Genomic DNA, 24,408 nt, shown 5'->3' with positions numbered 1-24,408 from the left:
ATCTGTGTCCTCCACGGGTTGCGGTCTTTTGGAGTACCTGGTCGACTTTTCAGCTGGCTTCACGATTTCCTTACGGACCGAACTGTTGCTGTCCGCACATCTCACGGCCAAAGCCCCAACACCCTGTTCGTCAAGGCGTACCCCAAGGAAGCATTCTCAGTCCTACACTTTTTAATGGGGTCATGGCAGGACTAAAATCGATAGTTCCATGCAAGGTCGCATTCTCCGTGTATGCCGATGACGTTGCCCTTTGGACAGTAGGCAAGTCACGACCAGCCATTCAGCGCCGTTTACAACAAGCCTTAAACAACGTTCATCTCTACCTTACGCGACTTGGAATGGACCTTTCGCCCGAAAAGTGCGTCGAGCTCCCTTTCACCCACAATGCTATGAGTAATTTCCCTCTTTGGGTTGGTGCACGGAAGCTCGAGCCTGTGCGTTCCCATCGCTTCCTTGGTGTGGTCCTGGACTCCCACCTGCGCTGGGCTCGCCACATTAAGCACCTTGAAACCAAAGTGCAGTGATGGCTTCCTGCCATTCAACATCTTTCTGGCTTCGGCTGGGGCTGTGATCAACGCTCCCTCTTAGTAGTTCTCGCGGCTTTGGTCAGGGCGACTGTGCTTTACAGCCTTCCAGTCTTGCATAGGGTTTCTACAACATCGTTCAATACCCTTCGGTCCCTGTTCGCCCGAAGCCTTCGTCGCTGCCTTGGCGTTCCACGAATGGCTGAAACACGGCAAGTCCTAGCTGAAGCTGGAGAACTCCCGGTGGAGGTCCTCCGTGAGCGGGAAACGGCTCGACACTTCCTACGTTTGCGTGCGAACGTTCCCCGTCACCCACTCCGCTGGAAAATTCGACACCGTCCTGAAAGTGCTTTCCATCGCGTGGCGCAGAGGACACGCCCCGCTCTTACCGGCTTCACACCTAGGGCTGTCACACCGCCAAACGCCCCCTGGTCTCTGCCTGTGCCACCCACCTTCCCACGTCTTCCTGACCTCCAGGTCCGCAGAGCTCAGGTTCCCTCTCAAGTCCTTCGAGCCCATTTTTATGCTCTCGTCGACGCGAAGTTTTCCACCTCTATGCCGCCGCTTACACCAATGGCGCATCTCGAAATGGCAAGTCCGCGTCAGCATTTGTCATTCCCGACGAAGGTGTAGTTCAAGGACGTCGCCTTTGGCATTGTACATCATCCACAGCTGCGGAACTCTATGCCATACTTTTCTTTTTGCAGCACATCGTTCCAGTCCCACCCCGGAATTGGGTGATCTTTACTGACTCAGCACCTGCGCTGCAAGCAATTGAAAGCAATTGAAAATTCTGGCATCCGAGGCGGCTCCTCCGCCCCGTTGGTTATGGATGTGTTAACCGCTTACAACCTTGTCTACGAAGCAGGACATAGGCTCGCTCTCCAATGGGTTCCCGCCCATTGCGGTGTCGAAGGCAATGAACTGGCGGACGGCGCCGCCGAAGCAGCTCTCTCATCTCGGACACGGACGCGTATTGCATTGCTGAGAGACGATCGGCGGTCCATACTTCGAAACCTTGTGACTCCTCTGGCTACCCGCCAACGTACCGCCGACATACTACCCCCCGCCATGCTGAGCAGAGTTGACCCAGCGCTCGCTTTCCGCATGCCAGCCCATATCTCCCGTCAAGACGCCGGATTAGTTCATCGAATGCGCCTCGACGTGGCCTTCACAGCACAGTGGCGCTACCGCTTGCAACAAGGTAACTCTCCTTACTGCAGTCACTGCGGTGCTATTGAAGATCTCGAGCACATTCTTCTCCGTTGCGCACACTACCACCCTTCCTGCACCACACTGCCCGCCTCCCTCAACGAGCTCGACTCCCGTCCCCTCTCTCTCACCATTTTTTTTTATTTATTATTATTTTTTTTTCTACTGACACATTGCTCGTACACTGATGATATGTGCGACTACAAGGCCGCAGCCTGTTATGTAGTCCCGTGTGGGCAAACAATATGGTGGTGGTGGTGGTGGTGATGTTGAAAGGGCTTGCCGTTGTCGGCCTCACGTATGTGGGCAACGTCACGACTGACGCCCTGGGGAAATGTGCGTCCCGAGCCGACTTCTAGGGGAACTGTGCCGACATATGTCTGAAAGCGTCTGAGGAAAACCCAGGAAAAACCCCAGACAGCACAGCCGGCACCGGGATTCGAATCCGGGTACCTCCCGGGCAAACAATATGGAAACTGCGTTACATGTCTTGTGGGTCAGCCTATCAGCACAAGTGTAATAAAGTGAAACCACAGGTATGTAGCAGATGTACAGCTCTCGTCAACCTTAATAATAACACTGGAAAAAATATGGTCTCGTTCCCGAGCGCGATTACAGCAACCCTTGGGGCCATGAAGAAACCTTTGTAGCATCATCGTCATCGCCGCGCACCGAGCTTAACGTCCGGGTCACCAGTGTAGCGCGATCCAAGGAGGGACAACCGGAAGCCTCGGAAGGTCAATCGAAAAGTGATTTATTCGCAGCGCACGGGGACCGTGCTAAGCTCGGTGCGCGGCGATGACGATGATGCTACAAAGGTTCTACGCTTCCCAGACCACGCCTTCCCCAGGTGACTCGGCAGCCTACCTAGTTAAGCTGCAGCAAGCCTTCCGCTGCCTTCGACCTTCCCCGCCTCGCGAGCGGCACAACCAGTCTCCCTCATAGGTCGGCGAATTCAATCATGATGGCCATCACTGACATCATTCACCATCACATCACTCAGAATGATGTGATGTTGAGTGACGGGCAATGATGTTATGTGATGTTGAGTGATGTTGAATGATGGGCAATGATGTGATGTGATGTTGAGTTTGATGTTGAATGATGGGCAATGATGTGATGTGACGTTGAGTTTGATGTTGAATGATTCAATGATGTGATGTGATGTTGAGTTTGATGTTGAATGATGGGCTATGATGTGATGTGATGTTGAGTTTGATGTTGAATGATGGGTAATGATGTGATGTGAATTTGAATTTTATGTTGAATTATGAGCAATGATGTGATGGTGACATTAATGTTGAGTGACGGGCAATGATTTCATGCTGAGTTTGATGTTGACTTATGTGTGAAGATGAGATGTTGAATTTGAAGACCCTGCGATGGGTTTTTCAAGTTGAAATCGGCGTTTTAGGGTGTGGGGTTGACATTAGTCGTGGGTGGGGAGGGGGGGGCGTGCATACAACTGCCTATAGAAGTATGCGTTGACTAGACAGGAATATGGTGCTCCATCTTCAGTGTACCTGTTCTCGTGTACTGTGATAATATGAGCTTACCGGTAGTGGCGGGAAGGCTCCAATTGTATGCGTGACCTTGCTTCTGGAGGGTGGGAGGGGGAGGGATGTTTGCAGTTCAACGTTGTGTTAAGGCTTTGGAGTCTGGATCTCGGTAGTTTGGGCGGAGCTGCACTTGGATGAATGACAAGGAGCAGGGGGGTGGGCTGACCTTGGCGCGCTCGCGCTACAAGTTTTGCGTCGCCTCGCCTCAGAGCAGGTGTGGTGTTGTGAGGATGGCTCGGTGGGCTGTTATATCGGATATATCAGGGGGTGGGAGGGGAAGGGCTTGCCGTTCAGCGTTGTATTTGGAGTTGGGGACTCTGTGGCGCTGCACATGGATGGCATCCGTAAGGGACAGAAAATGAGGGTTAACCTTGGCGCTCTCGCGCTGTTTGACTTGCATCGCTTCAGAACAGGTGCGTTGTGGGGGTTGGCTCCAGAGCATAAAGAAGCGGCGCGGGTATTATGGGACGGGTATCGTGCAGTATGAACTCTGGGTAAGTCATTGTCACGTGAACAAAATGACAGCATCGATTGCCCGACGTTGTTTTCGGCAACGGCAGAATAATGCACTTCTGCGTTACGATTTTTCGTTCACACTGCCCAAAAATTACGCTTCCAAATAGCATGACAGTTTTATATTACTTTTTGCAAAAGCAGAATGCAAGCATAAATGAAAAAACTGTCCAGGGTAATGTAGCATGAAACTGAGATGCATAATTTTGGTTTATAATCACGCGTACACTGCATCGGTACAGCCGGCAACCCAATATATAATGCTAAACAGCTTCGGGACGCAGCCCCAATTTTTCATTGCACACAGTTTTGTTTTTGTCTTTTTGTTATCCGAACTTGTGTGTTGTTTCTGAGTACGACGTTCAGCATTGCCTTCTGTCAGTAACAGCGTAACAGATTTATTACAAAATAGGAGACAAAGTGACGACTGTGATGGTCCGCACGTATATGGTCGGTGAACTGTATTCGGCACTTCAAGGAAGACACTGCAAGAGAGACGAGTCACATAAAAGAAAATACCTGTAGAATGATTCAGCCTCACGTACAGTGTGCTCTCACGCCTGGACATTTATACACTTAATCGTGGCAATGGAATGGGTATATAGACGGTCCGAACTCCCGAAACCGTTGTCCGGCTCCGGCCTGACCTTTCGAGCGCCGTCGAGTTCTTGATACACTCCGGTTCTGGATTAGGATCACTGATTACTACGACGATCCCAAAGGAATTGCGTATGGGTGCGCGGGTTTCTTCCAGGTTTGACATAGAGCGTGACAAACTTGATATTGATGTTGTCCGGCCCACGTCGTATAGGCGATATCAAGCCAAACCAAAACGGGAAAGCGGTTTATCTGGCATGCTGAGCGACACCTATTCCAATCATCTCTACCGCTCCAAATCACGTTGCCCTCTGACGACTGACGTGGGGTGAGCACTGTACCCCACGCGTTCCCGGTCATCGCGGTTTGGGTTTCGTTTCATTTGCATACTAAAATTCGGGGATGAATATTTTTGCGCACGTGCGTGTTTCAGGATTTGTTAAACGTGAAATGGCTTGCAACTAGGATCGTCCTTCAATCTGCCATCTCGCTTTTGCCCGAAATCCCCTAATTAAAAGGTTAACAAATGAATCTTAGGTAACTAGTCACTTGGATTTGCACGCTTTCGTCCAGAGGATGTCCGCCTGGCTGTAGAACTCCGCTGGAAAAACGACATCTTTGCTGCTCTCACAGTTTTTTCTATATAAGCTAAAATAAACATCCTGTATAACAACCTGATTATTACGCGAGCCCTGATTATTATACCCTGTGATTATACGAGCGCAATGTGCAAGAGAGAGCGAAAACAAAACATGCATTTGCATGAAAATCCGCACTCTTATTAGATATTTGCACTGCACTAATTTAGAAGCCGCAGTTCAAACAGCAGCACATCAAAACCACACGACTAGGAAAATAAAAATAAAATAAAAAATGGAGGTCTCAACGCACGCAGAAAAACAGGGGACCACCGAGTACCGATGAGCAGTTTCATCCCCTCCCCCTCCCACACACAACCATCAGCTTCCACGTACGTAGCAGAAGACGGAAATGTTCTATGCTCTATGCCCCAGTTCAGCGGAAATGCCCCAGCTCTATGAGCAGCAGCGCAGCGCGAAGAAAGTTCTACCATAAAGCCACCGGAGGCCTAGGCCAAGACCTGGCATACCACCGCCACGCCGCTCGCCAATCCTCACCCTACGCACCTGGATTTGCATTCACGCTTTCAGTACAGCCCTATCATCGCCACCCCGCCCCGCGAGGGCTCGCTCCGTGCAGTGGGCGGGCGCCCCACCAAGCCCCGCCCGCGACACCACAAACAACACAACACCTGTTTAATTTACGAACGTCACTGTAAACGGCCGCTACCCAAAAGATGACATCTGCCCTTGAGCCGCCGGGACGCACAGTCGCCGAAGCCAAGTCGTCGCCCCGAAACGCAAGCATGCGCAGCATACAAGGCCCTCAGTCTCATAACCGGTCCCTGGAGTTCAGATTCAAAGTCCATCATACACAGTGAAGCTGAACTCAGAAGTCAGAATGAGTTCTGATGTTGAATTCTGACCTATGATATGATGTGCTGTGGTGTAAAATGATGAGTAATGATGTTATGGGCTGTGATGTCAAATGATGAGTAATGACGTGATGGGCTGTGATGTTGAATGATGGGTAATGATGTGATGAGTTGTGATGTTGATGTTGAATGATGGGTAATGACGTGATGAGCTGTGATGTTGATGTTGAATGATGGGTAATGATGTGATGAGCTGTGATGTTGATGTTGAATGATGGGTAATGATGTGATGAGCTGTGATGTTGATGTTGAATGATGGGTAATGATGTGATGAGCTGTGATGTTGATGTTGAATGATGGGTAATGATTTGATGAGCTGTGATGTTGATGTTGAATGATGGGTTATGATGTGATGGGCTGTGATGGTGATGTGATGTTATGGGCTGTGGGCAAGACCGGACATGATGTGATGTTGAATGAATATTTCGAAAAATGCCGACCTATGGTCTCCCTACGTCAGCCCCGATCTCATGAACTCCTCCCACGTGTTCCTGCGGACCGACGCCGTACGCAGGTCTCTGCAACCGCCATACACTGGGCCTCATCCCGTTCTCTCGGGAACCCCCAAGACCTCGATCATCAGGGTCAACGGCAGAGAGGAGACTGTCTCTAACGACAGACTAAAGCCGGCCCATGTTTTGAATCCGGACGTTTCTACTGAAGCCTTGGCAAGTTTCTCTCCACCTTCGCATCCCCCGTCCAGCCCTTCACCCAAGATAGTCACTTGGAGACTAGCTCTCCTCCGGCGGGGGGGGGGGGGGGGGGGGGGCTATGTAGCATCATCATCATCGCCATTTTTGATTGACCTTCCGAGGCTTCCGATTGTCCCTCCTTGGATCGCGCTACGCCTTAATTGAACAAAATTAATCTGCTAGTTTAACGCAAGGATTTTGTTCATTTAACGTTCTCCCAGTGCCTCCAGGGTGGCTGTTATCGCGCTCCGAAATGGGACTGAATTTTTTGCAGTGTTATTATTAAGGTTGACGGGAGCTGTACAACAAATTAACAGCATCAGCAATAGTTATCTCAACTACAACGCTAACACTTAAAGTAAAATGACTAGCCCCAGTAATACTAAATGACATGCATTACTAGCGACAACAATATCATACAGTAAAACAGTGACAAAGATAGCGGTGTATTAATGCCCGGTTAAATGTGCTCGTAGTCGCTGTCCAAATAAGAAAAAGTTATTTAATTGCCGAAGCTCTTTTGGTAATTCATTCCATGATTTTGGTCCGCAATAACTAAATCTATATATATACCAAAATTAGTTCTTGGGAAGGGCATTCTAAGGTGCATGTATGTTCTGCGCGACGAATAAGTTGTGTTGTAATATGTAAGAGAAACAGAACTAAGTACACAAGTGGAGTACACCAATTTGTGTACTAGTAAAATTAATTTATTTTTGATAGGTGTAAAGACATCCATAACCGAAAATAGGGAGAAGGCGTGTGTGATCGAGTCCCTGGGACCCTTGGCCAGTATGATTCTCAGTGCACGCTTCTGAACTATTAGCAAAGGCTGAAGTACACTGCTATAGGTTAGTCCATATACCACGAGAGCATAGTTTAAGTGTGAGTGGATCAAAGCATTGTAGATATTGACCAGCATGCGTGCGGGAAAAAAGGTTCTAACCTTCGACAGTGCCTGTAGGCCGCAACACATTTTCCCTGTAATGTAACTAACATGTTCTTGCCAATTAAGGTGCTCATTAAGTGTGACACCCAAAAACTTTACCGACTCTGCCCGAGAGAGCCTGTGACAACTAAAATACACACTTGAATTCTCAAGATCAAGCGATCTCTGTACTGGTCGAAACACTACGTAGCTAGTTCTTGAAAAATTCGGAACTAACTTATTTATTAAAGACAGCCAGATTGACAGTCTGTTAAGAGCTTGGTTAGCTTTGTGGTGAAGTGTTTCTAGGGTTACGGCATCCACAAACACGCTGGTGTCGTCCGCGTAAAGGGTACACTCTGCTGACAAGAACTCTGGCAGATCATTGATAAAAACTAAAAAAAGCAGAGGGCCCAGGTTTGAACCCTGAGGTACCCCAACTATGTTTTGTAGGCTAGTCGATTTATCATCGCCTATTGATACGAACTGGGTTCTGACAGTTGTTAAAGGCACTGTAAAGCAGCAGCGATCAAAAGACATTTAGTGTGGCTATTCGATAGTCCAAGCCAATAGGACAAAAACTGCGCAAATTTCATTCCAATCGACGGTGCAAGTTAATTAGAAAATTACAATTCAAGATTACGGACAACACTGTACTAGGTATTCGAAACGAATACGTACTCCTGACACATACGGCGGCAACCACATTGCATGCGTATAACACTGGGCCACCACAATCCACCATAAAATCCGCCTCTGCAATCCGCACAACGATCCACATCTGAGGATAAACGGATAAGCGAACTGAAATGAAATGCTAAGCCGTTGAAAAAAATGTGTCAGACATTCAAGAAGCCAGACAGCGTCGGGACTTGTTTGTTCACAGAGGTTCACAGAGAGAGTTTGATCGTTCGAAATAGGCCGCGAACAGAAGGAGCGCGCAGGTGCAGCAGAGAAGTAGGGGAGCCTCCATCGAACAGTGGCCAGCGCTGGGTTACTTCGCAAAAAACACTGTTCACTGGGGTTTCAGAATGCATAGGTGAACGGGAAAACTAATAATATGGTTACTAAAATAACGAAGTTCAGATGTAATAGTGTGTAATACCAAATTTCAGTGTTGCCCGCTGTACAGGGGGTTGTTTGACACCAGGCGTCGCACCACTCCACTACGCTACATCTTTCATGGCAAATTAAAAATATTTATAGCGCGTTGTCGGTCGTATGGTTCCGCATATGGTATTTAGAAGCAACAAAGTCTCTAGTCACATCACCGGCATATCATATTTATCTACTGCTTTACAGTGGCGCACCTCTTATTCCGTACAGTTCTAGTTTCAGCAGTAATCTCTCAGGATCTATGAGGTCAAACGCCTTCCTTAGATCTATAAATATGCCCATTATTAATATTTTTTCTATCTATGGCTGTTCTAACTTTCTCAGCAGTGTTGAGTAGCGCCAAATCTGTAGATTTACCTGGGCGAAACCCGAAATGGCATTCCGACAAGAAGCTATGTTTGTCAAGGTACCTTAACAGTCTACGATGGAGAAGCGTTTCGATCACCTTACTGAGTGAACTCAGCACAGCTATGGGCCTATAATTGGAAATCTGGAGCCTATCCCCCTTTTTGTGTACTGGTATGATTTTAGCGACCTTTAGTTCCGCCGGAAACACTCCTTCTAAGAAAATGTCATTTATAATACGAGACAATGGCCCTGAAAGATAATGTCGAAAATGTTTCAAGAACCTGGGTGAAATGTTGTCGTACCCAGTGGATTTTTTTACTTTCATGTTTAACATTATAGTTTCCACTTCCTCTGCACACGTTGGTTCCAAGAAAAATGTTGGTGAGCGCCTTTCTGGTAGCATAACTAAATCATTTCTCGCTGCAGGTATATACTCGACTTGGTCTGTGATGCTACAAAAGTATTGGTTAAAGAGGTTACACATATCGGATGCATTTATTATAATGTTGCCGTCATAATTTGGCACAGCAGACACTCCTACACTGTCGTTTGACTGGTTAAGTGCACCTTTTATCAGATTCCACACTTTATTTTTGGTTCCCCTCGCATTCACTCAAGGACCGCGAATAGCAATGCACCTTAGCCTCCCTCAGTATCTCGGAAAGAACATTGTTGTATTTTTTATACCTCAAGTACAGTGCATGATTTCCTGGATTAGACCGATGTTTTTTTATAGAGATTGTATTTATGTTTGATTGACCTCAGGAGGCGACTCGTGATTCACGGTTTCCTTGCCCTATTTCGCTTAGTACGCGTAACATAGAAAGTCGACTTTGTGATAATAGTTTGCAAAATATTGTGGAAACATCTAAACTTGTCTTCAGCGTTCACGTTGTCTGGGAACTCCCACACCTGTGTAAACAATTGTGCTTCACCAATTGTGTAATCGACGAACGGGTGCCTTACTCTATGTACTTCCCTTATACTTCGAGCTGCACGAGACACATATATACGAGTTCGTGATCACTGATGTCACATGCAGCAACACCATAAAGCAAATGGTCCTCCCTGAGGTTGGTAAGAATATGGTCTATCAATGTGGAAGATGTTGAGCTAAATCTTGTCGGCGAAGTTATAACTTGCTGAAAACCGTCAACATCTGATAAGGTCACGTGTGTAACGCCGATTTGCGATGCAATGTTGTTTATCTGTTTCAGGATATCGTCTCCTGGTACACATGGAAGACCTTTAATTTCTACGTTGCATCGGCGACTTCATTGTTCAAGGTCGCCAAAACTAGACCTTATCGTTTTGATTTCATCTTCCTTACTTTTTAATGACGCTGTTGTTTTTTCTAACTGCGTTCATTCACGCGCATTATCTGAACTTCATTGTTTACAACACGTGATGTTAGGGCTTCGTGTTTTGATGTTAAGTCGTCTACTTTCTTTTCTAGAGCATCAATTTTCTCGAGTGCCAGGTTCATTTTCGCACCATTCTGACGAACCTCAAGTAATATGGTGGACAGGGACGGTTCTCCCGATAACGACTTGGATCCCCGCTTATCGCATATGTTACATGTACCACTTCGTTCTGTATCTGACAAGGATTTCAAGGAGGTTTTGGTCATATTTGAACGTTTCCCGCCGTGATACAGACTGTGGCACCTAGAGCAACGGATACCATTTATATCCACCGTAACACTTTGCATACAAGAGAAGCACAGTTCATTCTCTGTCGTAGGCATATTTAGACACTCTGGAATGTTTCACCCAAGCAGTCCTAAAACAGTGCAAGAACACAAAGATGAGTTGAAACAGTCTGAAATCCCCCACAAGACTGCGAGGCCCGGTCGCTCCAACGAGCTTAAATGTACTGTTGCAGCATGTCGTCACGGAATTCACCGACGTCACACCGATTGCAGATGCGAGTAGCTGTAGCCTAGCAATTGGCAGAGCGTTATCGTCGAGATAGTATTGTCCTCTGTTGCGTGTTGCTGTAACTTTGCAGTTGTTATCTAAAACAGCGCAAGAACACAAAGATGAGTCGAAACAGTCTGAAATCCCCCACAAGACTTGCTGAATTGCTTGGCCCCTGGCCGCATCCATCTCACCAACGCTCTGTCCTCAAGGTCTCTTCACCTTTTTGGACGCCACAGGACTTCGATCCTCATTGTAACGGGACCCATTCCTTCATTCCCTGCTTCCCCTCCAGCGATGGGGTAGAGCATCGCCCCTGGCGATGAAACTTCCCACCCATTATCCTGAAATAAAGTTGTTGTTTGTTCCACCAGTGCACGCTCGTGGTGATAGTGCCCACAAGCCAGGATGACGTGGCAGAGGTCGCTGTGCATTCCAGAAGTGGAGCAGAGGGAAGACGAGGTGGTGCCGAGACGGTGTTTAAAGGCAGTTGTAAAGGCAACTTTGTGCCTTATGCGGTAGAAGAATGCAGTAAGGGGCGCGGTAGTCGCGGAGGAATTACGAGAGAAAGCGTGAGGTCTACATTCGAGAGAAGGGAGTGAGCTATGTCGTGTTGCCACTGAGCCCGCATCTTGGAGCCGGTGAATGTTGAAAGGAGGTGTCTTCGGTCGCCCAAAGACGTCATTATCGGGGAAAAGGCTGCGTGCTGATGGGCGCTCAAGGCGGCTCTGTCTGCTTCTTCATTACCGCTGATGCCGACATGACCGGGGATCCACTGCAATGCGACAGCCCGGCAACGGCCGCGTTCTTATAAACTTGCAGGATCGATGTCAAAGACAACAGGACTGAGAGACCCACGTATCCCCAAGTTGGCCACACACTGCAGCGCGGGTCCTGAGCCTGTAAAGGCGACCCCGCACTGAGCTGGGCTGGCTGATATTTTTCGCATAGCAAAGAGAATAGTGTAGAGCTCGGTACACGTAGATGATGCTCTGTGAGAAAGATGGTGACCACAGGAAACTGACTGAGATGGAATGACAAATGCCCAGGACAAGCCATCCCGAGTAGATGACCCTACAGTTTATATAGTGACTGTGGATGACCCGTCAGTGAAAACCGACGTCGTGGACGGGTCATTCATCATGCCCAGGGTAGGCTGCTTGGCGACACACGGGGCTGTATCCCTTTTCCTTCCTTGTATCCTTGGGAATTATAATATAGTTATGTATTATAATTCCCAAGGATACAAGGAAGGAAAAGGGATACAGCCCCGTGTGTCGCCAAGCAGCCTACCCTGCCAGCCTACCTGCCAGCCTACCCTGGGGTATGATAATAGAGAAATGCATAACTGTATTATGATACCTTATGGTAATAGAGAAATACATAACTGTATTATAATACCTTATGGTAATAGAGAAATACATAACTATTTGAAAAGTCCAGGGCGTACACAATATTTATTTCACAATTTATAATGCCTGTTGTATGAAACAATAGATGCGTTACTTAATAAATAACGCGAATAATAAAATTCAATCTTTGAGTCTGTCATGGATCCAGGGGTTACATCCCATTTCGCCTAATCCGGATTATCGTATTAAAGAGGCGGGAGGGGTGACTGGTGTTAGGCGAAATGGGTCTGCTGTGCAATCTCATTAGGCGAAACAGGACTGTCGACAAGTGGGCGTTACTTACATGCCCCGTCCCGATAGTGACGTCTGCAAGAGATGAATGTGCTCGTCCGACGACAACCTTACGTCGTCCGGAACAAGGACCCTTTACATTTGCAAACGAAGGTGAGTGCGATACCACTAATAATAAAATGAATCGATTATTATCGAGTAAAACGTTTTCGTTGATTCATGAATGGACGGATGGACGAATGTTTAACGTAAAAAAAGGGGGTAAGTTTCCATACAGACTGGACACGGAAATGGACCTGCTACCACTTTGTCAGGGAATTGGACTTGGAATGAAAAAAAGGGGGCAGACTTTTGAATTTTTGCTCCCTTCAAAATAAAAAGAAAATGAAAGAAAACTCCACTCGTGGAAAGAGCGGAGGGAACACGAAGGCGTGGTGAAGGGTACGCCGTGACCAACCAGACGGTCGTAACGTGTTGCGGTTTATCCAGAATCCCAAGCACGGAGGGGTGTTGGAAAAAATTGGGGGCGGGTCATTACTATAGTTACGTCATTACGGCTTAACCTATCATTACCGATATGCCCTTGAAATCGCAAGGGCACCCCCTGTAGGGGGTACACTGGTGAAAAAGTTAGAGGGTGTAGGGGGGTCTGGATAAATCACTGGTGACGTGGTCCCTGTGCACGTGACCTGTGACAGACCTCATTGGTTTAGCACACAGATACTAAATATAACAGGTAAAGTGACTTTTGGCAGCATGCTTGAATAGAACTAGCAGAGGGATAAAGCTGTTATGTGCAGATGCGTAATTACGTTTGACTTCCGGACAAAGAATAACAAATTTCTCGTATTTACTTTTCAGGAAGTATTAAAAAATGCATTCAATGCAATGCTATGCTTGGATAAAACCAAGGAGATTGTGAAGTTATGTGAAGACGTGAAAGTGACTTTTGGCAGCATGCCAGTGGACCGCCTTCTTTCCTCACGTGACACGGTTCAGTAGGCGGAGTGGGACTTTCTGCAGAATTTGGTGAACATCCTAAGGGGTGGCGAGATAATCTGCTAAAAAGCATTAGGCCAAATGGGAATAGGCGAAGTGGTAAGACACGGGATCCAGGAGTCAAAAAAACGTCAGTTTATACAGTTAGTTACAGTCAGTTTATACAGAATATTTTACAAAAAACGTCAGTTTATACATTGGATTTCCCTCTCTCCCCTCCCCCATTACGCGTCCGACAAAGAACCCCCTCCCACAAACCGAGGGTCTGGATCTTCAACTGCTTCGAGTGTTCTCCTGCATGGTCTAAGCAAAGAACGTCTTGTGACGAATTGAATATGCCACAAGACTTCTAGGATCTGTCTTTTTTAAGACCAGCCAGGGGTCGAGGGCAACTGTCCCTCCTGAGCTGAGGGAAATTTTCCGCATTACAGAAATAGAAGCCGGCCCCGGTGCGTACTTTACCCATGGACACAGAGCTAGAAACACTTCTGATTGTTCCTTTCTTTCCCCGGAATTTTATGACCAGAGAGGGTACACTGACTAATTCCCAGAGGAGTAGGTGTTCAAAGAGCGGATGCCTTATATAACGTGTGGTGTTCTGACCCGCCAGACCAGATTAATCACCATGCTGATAGCGGGTACGGAGTGAACGAACACGTCAAAATCCAACAAGTATTACTGGAGTATTATAATACTTATAATACGTGTTTTTATGTATTATTTATACTGCCACATGTAGGTAGTTAACTGGCCATCACTGCATTACATATTTTTAACAAAAAGACCAGGAACTGCTTGGCTACCGCTTTTTCCTTTGGCTTTTACGACTAGGCTGAACTTTCTGCATGATACCATGCATCTGTGAGACGACCAATTAAGTATACCTGCAAAATTTAATTAACCTATCAATTAGGGCTCCTCAAACCAAATTGAGACAGCAGCACCAACGGTACCCATGTTCAAGGTCACCGCACTTTTCTAAAATCTCGAAACACAATACTTTGAATCGCCTAGATTTTGCTTACAGTAAAACTCGAGCGGAACAGGACATAAAAGCCACTGTTGGAGGACCACTTGTGATGACACAGTACGTGGTAACAGTAGCTGATTGCGGCCAGCACTATGCTCTCAACAGCTCCAGAAGTATGATTCCAGGTCCTACCCCATTGGCGTTTGAAGTGATGCTATGTAGTGAGTCACAGCGCATTACCCCTGGACAGTGGCTCTTTATACTCCAGGATTTAGCATACTGGAAGTTTTTCCACCTGAATTTGCATCAATTTAGAGCACGTTTCTTACCCGATTTTTATCCTGCCCAATTTAGGAGAAATTATTTCTTCAAAACTTCACGCTCTACTCATGACGCTGTGTACTACGTCGACACGACACTTCTACACGACTACGTCGACGTCGACACACATTACTATGTGCAGTGTGAAATTTACCTCACAATTTATGCTAGTATACACTAGAGTAGTCGAGCCCTGATATAGGACATTAGCGTGGAAGGAGCGTGGATTAGGAAGCAATGCGTGTCCGTCTTCTTTTTCTTCTCCATCAGAGCTCAGCAGTCGTTTCTTTTACAAGTGCACATGTTGAAGGAATGCGCTTGAAAAACGTAGGCAACAGAACGAAAGCACACAAGTATTCACACCTACCAGGCGCCCTCGGTATTTTCCACTCCAGTGGCTCGGGTTGTCAACAGCAGCGCCACACGCGGACGTCCGCTTTTTTTGGGTCAGCTGCCGTTGGGGAGTGTGCCGGCGCTCTTCCCACCTGCTGCTTCCCACTATGTTACCCTTCTAGAACACTGTACGTCGAGGAAGACAGAAGGAAAGGGGGGTAGCCTACTTCTCATTGGACGGCTGGCGAGTGACAGGTCGCGGATTAAGCACGCAGATGGATTGGATACGCGATTCTTAGAAGAAGCAATAGCTTCCGAATGATGCCGGATAGCTTGCGTATACTGGAAAACAAGGAAGATTACTGTCTGGATTACTCTGCCTTTTCAGTTGTCCTTCTTCTTTGTTTTTGTCTGTTACCCTCGTATGGGTCTCAGAAGGTTCTCAGGAACCACTTGCTTGTTTATGCTTGCTGGGTTCTAATTTCTTGCCTCTGCGTCACTTTTGATGTGTCGCAAACAAATCAATCTCTCGCGAATCCTTGAGATAGCTGTTTTACGTCGCTCCGATATTCCGTCATCGAAGCTTTCCTCTAAGCTGTCTTCCAAGGGTATTCGTTGAACCGTCTGGGGCAAAAGCTGAAAAGGATTCCAAATGAAGATCTCCCCGTGGCACCTGGCGCCTTTGTCAGCACGTGCCAACGAGCAACGACTGTGGGGAAAGTAGTAGTAGAAACAAGTAAAATACAGCACTATTTATTTATTTATTTATGTTGCGCTGATAAATGGAGTGTTTCATCTCAACATCAGATACAGTATAGCCGTCAACTGAATAATGGCAGTTGAAGAAAAGGCACCGGCAGTGAGATTGAAGAACGTCCCAATGTTCTCGCATCGTACAAAGCCACTGATTATTACCATCAGAATGAGCATGCACTTCGAAAAGAGAGCTTCACCTCATGGCCGCCTTTTGTCACACTTTAAGTTATATCAGAACTAATTACATTTGTTTACATGTCGATGAAACAGGGACGTAACAGTCGGATATAATACAGCAGATGAGAAAGCTGGCCTGCATCTACGCGAGATTTCTTCATGTGTACTGTCCCATATGTTTTGCCCATTAATGTGTCAACGTCTGACCGAGTAACCAACCGCAATTAATATCCCAAGGTACGTAGCAGAAAATAAAATCATGCATGCTGTCCGTTGCATGTATAATGCAATATACCCGACGGGTTGCCCGTCCCTTGGGGCGTTGTCATTTCACCAAACGAGTGTTTTAGATCAACATCAGACCGGCCTTCATGAGTGAGGCATATCTATCTAATGAGAAGGTCGAGACGCGCAAAGTAAACACACATTATATCTAACGAAGCGATCCCCTGCCATAGATCCCACAGTTAAGCAGTCTTGATATTGAAGGGATCTTCCATAATTGCGTACGTAATCTTGGAGATCTATCACGACTATACTACGAAGGTGCTTTTTTGTTTGTGTGTGTGTGTGTGTTTTACGGATGAATCTTGGTCTTAGGATAAGAGTGATTATCGGACTGGATTGGATTGGATATATTGGCCACATTACGCCCAGCTGTTTTGCTTTCCAGCTGGAAAATGGTAAACAGGATTTCACTATACATAACACGCTGAAGACGAACTATGATACTGTTGTTTTCCTTATTTGTGGAGATCGCGGGGTGGACGCGTTTTTGTGACAACTAACGTAACTGCATAAGTGTCACAAGAAAGTGTGTGGCTCCTGTTTCAAAAAAAAGAAAAAGATCATGGGAGTGAACGATGGAATTGTGGTGTTAACAGTGTAGCGCGAACGCTGTGTCTTTTTACTTCTTCTTCTTCTTTTTTCTGGTCACCCTCTCAGAAATCAAACAAAGCATATGAAAGTTATAATATGCACGAGGAGAAAAGACACTACATTTTGAGCTTGCGTACAAATCGGGTATCGTTATGTGCGATTGTTGGCCTTCAGCCTGTTACGTGGTAAAGTTCTGTTCAGGGTTGGGGTGCAGGGGATAACTATTGCATCATGGGACGACTTCGCGTTGGACTGCGCTGACACCCGTCTGCGAAGTCTGCCATCCATCGAAGACATCCATCGAAGACACCTCATACAGACAGTAAAGCGGGTGACCCTCATGATCTTGCAGCTACTGACAAGTAGCAGGTGAGTATGCCGTCTTCTCACAGAGTTGTTTACTCGCTAAGTAACTTTTCTTTGTTGTCATACTTCGAAGTCATGGTTGCATGTGGATCAAAAAATAACTCCCCGCAAGAAACGGATGTTCCGGATATTGATGATTAACATTATGTCTGACTTTATAGCGCAACTTCATTCTTAGCGAACCACTTCAATGCACAAATCGTCAGGAATACCAAAACGGCCTTATTAAAGTGAAGCATACATTGCGTTTACCGAGATGCACTGCTTACACTGGCACTGGCAATACAAAACTACTTGTTTCAGTAATAACTTGCGCGTTTTCAGATAGTGCCGCTTCTGCAACTGCTTTCTTTCCGAGATTTGGAATACAGAAAAACAGAAAGGAAGCATATATTCACATGAGCAAACCATAATATTCTCCATTCAATATAAGCCACAAACTATTACATATAATTTGTTAAAACATCGCACGCACTTACCGTTTTTAGAACAAAAAGAGCGAGGAGGTCTTTTACCTCGCAGATTTTGCGAACGAGTCCACTGACACCCATTGAGCCATTGCCGTGCAAGCCATCGCAGACGACAGCGGGAATGCTAGCTCAGAGTTGCAACCGCTTTGATGCACCGCAGCCAATGAACAGTCGTGCAACACAGACAGACATTGTGGGTTGTTCGAAACGAACGTAAAATGTAAATAAAAAGCAGATGAAACCGAAACGCTTCTCGCAAACGGCGGCAGCCACTTGCACCGCTAGGCGTCGCTCCACATCTTTTTCGAGGAGTAGAAGCTGAAGTGTTCTCTCCCCGCTCATCTGATTGCCATAGCGACAGACTGTTCCACCATTGAACGCTCTTCGTTGTAGTGACGTCACGATTACGTCACCAACCGCTATTTGTTTTGTGTTTCTGCGCTCTCTGGTCTGGACGGCCACTGGGCGCGTCCTAGCCTCTCCCATCAAAACCCTGTGGGCAGTGGCAGCTGAAATGACATCGTTCATTGATATTCTCTGTTCGTCTCTGAACGAGTGACTTTTGTAAAACAGTTTCACAGTAAAACCGACATGCAGGAAAGAGAAATGGAATCGATCCACAAATTTACTGGAAGTTTACTACCGTCCCTTAATCCGAATTTATTCGATTATCTAGTAAAATGCACATTGGCACCGCAGCGCTCCTCACTGTAAAGCGTGCTTCCCCGTGCCATGGTGATTTGTGAGGCGAAGCCCAACTGCAGGACACTTGTATTCCAGGTCCACACTTACTCATTCCATGCTTTTTAACCATGTTTTTTAATCACATTAGCGCACGTTTTTACACTTGGTGATACAGCCTTGTGTCTGCATAGCCAAACCACAAAGTTTTAGAACGATACCAGACATACCACAAGTTTGTGACGAAGTACTTGGCCAGGCGCGAATGAAATCTCCTCGACCTTTATTATTTGCTTCTCTGTCAAGAGTGTCGATAAAAACAACTTTCGAACTTTCGCGTGTCATTTTTCTATTTGTTGTCATTTTGTACGAATATTTCGCTAAATATAAATTTCTTCGGAGTACGTATTTTCTGCTCGCGTGAAGCACGTGCTGTGCCGAACGTGCACCGCCGCTTAGGCATCAGGTACGTGTATTTTTCGAAACAATACTTTCGTTAAACGTTTGTGCGTCTGAAATATTTTCACGAATCTGTCGAGCGGCTTCGCATATCCTAGAGGTGCTATTGAAGCAGGCGTTTCCCGTAGCAACAAAACGTCGCCTCGAGGCTTTTCGAGTTCCCTCTGGTGTACGAAAAGCGTTCCCTCGTTGACTTTTTCACGACTACGCGCGTCGTGTACTCAACTGTTGATAGCAGGTGATAATGCCAAAGGGACGCTTTAATGCGGGAAATGTAGCCGATATTTATATCGGCTATATATAGCAGTAATATATATATTTTAGTGCTGTTCGCAGGGCCAACATAGTGCACGGTCACATTTCAAAGACGGGCAATTCATGGGAACAGAAGAAATTTTCGTATATGAGGCCGTAAAAGTAGGAAACATACTGAGAATGAGACAGATTTCAGTTAAAACTGTTTTGAAGCGATATTCGTCGACATTGTGATTAGCTAGAGCGCTGATTTCCATGTAAATGCGTGTTTTCTTCTCAATATGGTTTCGTATGGGCGATGAAAAAACACTTTTGGTCTTGGTTTGTGACCGATCAGAAGGGTTATGGTGCGTATAACTATAAATGCATTTTGTTTTTAGTTTTTAAGCTGTGGCACATGTCGCATGAAAAGTGCATATTTTGCCATATTTTCAAGTGCGAAAGCTTACTACTACTTTTTCCGTGGATGGTTTTGCTGGTTTCGGGACGGCGTTGGGTCGTCTTTCGCAAAAATTCTGGACGTATTTTCCATGTTTCGGTGAGGTGAGGAGCGGTGTTCAGCCCGTACCCTGGCTGCCGTACTTCACCTTCACCGCATTACCGTTACGATGGCGGGCCGCGTTCGCGTTTTAGTCGGCATGGTGCAGTGTCGAACTCAAAACCCCGACGAAGCAAGCCTAAGCATGGGCAATACGAAAAACACGAACATACACGTTTGTTCGTGTTTTTCGTGTTGCCCATGCTCAGGCTTGTTTCTTTATGGGTTTCGTCCCCACGCTATTTTATCAATCACGAACGCAAATCATTCTGCTCCATGATTTATATATGTGGCGCAAGTATTTTTTGCCGTGCTCTGCAGAACGAATGCTGCTTTATTCGACCGTACTACCCCTAACAAAATACTCAATTCTTTTTTTAAATAGGCATTTTGGTGCATTGCTTTTGTACCAGAAAACAATGAAGAAAACATCGCATATGTTGAGGACTTTTACTGCATATTTCGAATATTTTCAGTGCATAGTTGCATGTATATAGCGACAGTTTTTAGTGCATATTTATCCGCCCTATAGTGATTACCCTGTTCGTGGCCTACGAGATTTTTCGAGATTTTTACGAATTGGCCGGTATTGACTGGTAAATGTGGAACACAGACTGGACTTTAGCTGTTTGTTTGTGCTTTTCATAAGTGTACACAGGACGCTAATATTTATTTCCATTAGGAAATTATTAAAGAACCGTAAGTTATGTGCTTATGGTGTTGTATGGATCAGGGATTGTTGTTGAGAGAGTTGATAGGAGCTGGGAAAATCCCTAATGAAATGTAAACAACACATAACCCCGATAACTCCTCCATTCACAAAAGCCAATCTTACACTCTACCAATCTTTCCAGCCGAGTGCCCTCAACTACCATGGGGTACCTCCGCGGTTGGGTACCATTCCAACCCATGGTCTTCTACGTCCTCCTCAGTTTGAGCGACAAGCTTCAAGCCCCTTACGAGTATGACGTGTACAGGTTCGCCCACTTACCCATCGAGCAGATCACGTACGTGTTCGCGGGAGGCGCCATTGCCTCGCTGCTGGCGGACGTCTTTGCTCGGCCCATTGCGCGACGTGTGGGTTGGAAGATCTCCGGAGCTCTTCTTCTACTGATGCTGGTCCATTCGTGCGTGTTGAAGTACGCGGAAGATCCTCGGAGTCTGATCACGAGCAAGATTCTCGCCAGGGTTGGACTGATCACGATATTCCCTCTAGCAGTGGGCCAGTTCCACCCGTTGTGCGTCCCCGGCGAACTGTTCGTCATATTGACTATCGGGGTGACTGGTATGTTGGCTGGCTTCGTGGGCACGATCGTCTGCGACATTGTGTATTTTCAGCCGACTCAGATGTTCTTCTACGCCTACATCGTGCTCATCGCCACTTTAGTGGTTCACGGGGTTGGAGGATCGTCCCAACCCATAAAGCGTCTGACGCCGCCTGGCTTTCAGGACCCGATTATCAACAACGTAGTGGCGACTTTGAGTTTTGCGTTTTGGACGACTAGTACGGTGGTGGAGATGTACTGGTCGCCGCTGTGCCGCGGAACCGCTCTTCAGGTCGGAATGGTCTACGCGATCTTCTGTCTCTGTCAGGTGCTGGGAAACTGCACGCATAAGATCTTCGTGTTGCAGGAGACGTCTTATAGGTATGCGCTAACTATGTCCACGATGTTGGCTTCGATCGGAATGTTCTTCGCTTTTGTGGGCTGTTTTGTGTACGCGAAGGGGACTGTCGTTTTCATAATGTCCTTGTTCACGTATCATTTCGCCGTTGGCATGCTGGGGTCTGTCATGAGGAACATCCGGTGTCAGACATCTGTGTCCTCGTTCAAGGAGTCCGTCTGCAGGAGTCTCGGCCGCGTGGCCGGAGCCGGCTTGATTCTGTACGGTGACCTGTCGGAGCTTAAGACGCGCAATGTGTTCATGGTATTATTTGTCATCATGTTCTTGACCATTTGGTACGTGCAGTTTCAATTGGCGGAGTGGAAAAGACCGAAGACTGAGAAGGTGCTGCGTGTTTATGAGTGAAAGCATTAAAAGTTTGGAACTGTTGAACGCGTCTTTTATTCTTCGTGTTTACAGTGCAGAACAATACTAACTCCTCATTTGTGCTGGTGTAGCTAAAGCGGGGTTCTGGGTGTTCAATCCTCCTTTGGTAGTGCATTTGGGAGAGGGCAACGAGGGGAAATCTCCCTCTCTCATGTATATAAGGTCTCCGTATAGATCCCTCCCGGAAATATTTTTCTCGCTTTTTGGTCGCAAATAAAATTATTTTCCCGTTACTGCAGTCTTTCCGTCAATGAGGAGGCTACGCTTCCCGGCTTTTGGCATAAACAATGTAGGGAGAGGTTCAAGGAACGATGACGAAGGGTGTGTTCGTTTATTAAACTCGCGCGACCCGCGAGTCGGAGTCGTGACGTATGAGAGCCATTGTACGTCATCGACTCTAGCGACCCACCTCGAAAGGGGAGTCGCTGCGAGTCGACTCTTGAGCACCTCTAGTGTTGAATCCTCGAATTTTAGAACGGGAGTTAGTGTCACGTGGGCGACGTCATGAGAGCCGCGCCGCGGCATTTTCGCCCACCAAGAGTCTACTCTCTCGGCTCTCGAGTTGTTCGAGTCGAATAAACGAACGCAACCGAAGTGTGGCTGCACTACGCTCCAGAAGCGCAAGAATCATCATCATCTTCTTCTTCTTCTAAACAACCAGTGGTGCCTATAACTTATCGAAGGGACACTCAAACTATGGTGAGCTACTCAAACTTCGCACAGACAGAAGCACTAAATAATAATAATAATAATAATAATAATAATAATAAGAAGAAGAAGAAGAAGAAGAAGCAGTAGCTCGAAACCTGAGATGGATACTCTCGAACAAAATACAGAAAGCCAGTGTTGTGTATTAAAAAGGAGTATTAAAAGGGAGTACGCAGAACCACCACGCTATCCTACGCAAAGCGGATGGCGTATGCACTAAAACTCGCTGAGGATACTTGGTGGAAATCACGTGACGAAGTATCTGTCCCATGGGCGTACCGAGATGTGCGGGGGGGGGGCGTGGACTCCTCTGGAGATCCAAGCTCCCTCGTGGAAATAGTGCGATCCTTAGTCACAGATCGTAATGATTATTCTCAGATGTCATAATAAGAACGTCTGAACATCCGCCTACAGAAGAAGAGGTGGTGGGGTGGGGGTTTGCACGCTTGCCCTTCCCCTGGAAGCATTCCCCCCCCCCTTTAAAATAACCCTGGTAACGTCCATGATCTGTCCAATCACAAGACAGCAATGCGGAGTGTCCATGGATCGACATGCTGCATCTGCTTGGGTTCACCGAAGGAACCAGTAGCGCTAGCCTTGATCTGCTACCCCCTTGTTTGGGAGAGGGACCAAGGAAAAAAAAAGCGTAAATGCAGGCTAGCTGCTGGATGAACTCCATAATGTAAAAGCCTGAGTCTGGACACACAGAGAAACGACACGAACAGACGACTCAAACCAGCCAAGGAGGGACCAATGGGCTCGCTCCGTCGACAATAGCGAAGAGAGGGAAACTAGAGAGCTGTGCAGACAACTGGACCTACTTGCATAGCGTGTTGTCGCTTCTTATTTGAGGGGAGCGGGGCGTGCGCCCTTTTTTGCGGCAATTGACGCATATTCAAATTTGCAACAGATAACGACAGAGAACACCATCATTCTGAATGACGGTTTGTTCTGATCGTGTGAAGTTCTGCCTTTAGAGTACACCGGGATGGGTCAAGACGGCTTCCGAGGCGCTCCTCATTGAGAATACCCGCTGGGCACACACTGTCGGGTATGCTGTGTGTCTCAGCGTTCCGAATTCTCAAAACAACAACAACAATAATAATAATAATAATAATAATAATAATAATTGGGGGTTTACGTCGCGAGACAACTGAGTTCACAAAAGAAAGAGGCGAAATGTATAACCATGGTATAACCCTATCATCCCATTAGTTGTTAGTAGTTGGTAGCAGTATTGGTAGTTTCCCCGGAAATCGACCTCAAGGGGTGGCGGAGGATATGTTTATGGATACGTGTCTACGGTTATATGCATTGGTAACCGAGCTGTAGTGGGCAATCGGAGAAATTTCAGTGAGGGAGGGTGGTTGCGAAAAACCAGGGGGCAGGGGGGGAGGGGCTATCCTTATACCATTCGTTCTTTGTGTCATCACGAGTCTACCGTCTTACGAAAGTAAGTTTACGCGTGATTTGAGATATATTCGTCTTTTAGCCAGATCTCCTTTCATGTACACCCGTTGCAATTTCGTTTCAGTTAAATGCACATATTCCGTTTTGATAGCCGTAATATTTTTGTCGTAAACTACGAATGAAATATGGACTGCTCCAGGTACGCGAATTCGGTACCATCCTTCCACATCAAATGTGGAAAGTCTGAAAAGAAAGAGGTGTTAACATTGTCCTCCTAGACGTAAGGTTAACCTGAAGTTCCGTCCTCGCGCTCCTTTGCCTATATTCTCGCTCTCAACTAGGGTATTACACGGGCATACACAAGCACTAACTGTGTATTCACACGAGCGACATCCTTACGGAAGATTCTAGTGGAAGAAAGCGAAAACACTGCTCACAGAGACGAAGTTCCGTCCCGTGTTATGTTGAACATT

General features: G+C 46.6%; 2 protein-coding genes across 3 annotated transcripts in view; one reads left to right on the top strand and one right to left on the bottom strand.

Moving 5' to 3' along the window:
- The window catches only part of LOC135392792 (uncharacterized), a 32,969-nt gene extending 14,859 nt beyond the window's left edge, over window positions 1-18,110 (bottom strand). The window contains exon 1 of the mRNA XM_064623508.1: window positions 17,845-18,110. Within this exon, the coding sequence (XP_064479578.1) occupies window positions 17,845-17,916 (72 nt within the window). The 5' untranslated portion in view covers window positions 17,917-18,110. The remainder of the gene's footprint in view (window positions 1-17,844) is intronic.
- Window positions 18,111-18,913: 803 nt separating this feature from the next.
- Window positions 18,914-21,823, top strand: LOC135392790 (uncharacterized). Of its 2 annotated transcripts, none has more exons than XM_064623506.1 (2): window positions 18,914-18,982; window positions 20,623-21,823. In XM_064623506.1, the coding sequence occupies exon 2, from the start codon at window positions 20,642-20,644 to the stop codon at window positions 21,794-21,796; it is 1,155 nt and encodes a 384-aa protein (XP_064479576.1). In that variant the 5' UTR covers window positions 18,914-18,982; window positions 20,623-20,641; the 3' UTR covers window positions 21,797-21,823. The 2 variants fall into 2 exon arrangements, with proteins under 2 accessions (XP_064479576.1, XP_064479577.1); XM_064623507.1 differs by lacking the exon at window positions 18,914-18,982 and adding an exon at window positions 19,026-19,213.
- The last annotated feature ends 2,585 nt before the right edge of the window (window positions 21,824-24,408 follow it).

This window comes from Ornithodoros turicata, chromosome 4 (assembly GCF_037126465.1).
Source record: "Ornithodoros turicata isolate Travis chromosome 4, ASM3712646v1, whole genome shotgun sequence".
Taxonomy (NCBI): Eukaryota; Metazoa; Arthropoda; class Arachnida; order Ixodida; family Argasidae; genus Ornithodoros; species Ornithodoros turicata.
The sequence above is the reverse complement of the archived record's forward strand: the minus strand, read 5'-3'. Positions and strand labels throughout refer to the sequence as shown.

Coding starts and splice junctions, on each gene's coding strand:
- LOC135392790 (XM_064623506.1), top strand. CDS start 20,642: ATGGGGTACCTCCGCGGTTGGGTACCATTCCAACCCATGGTCTTCTAC.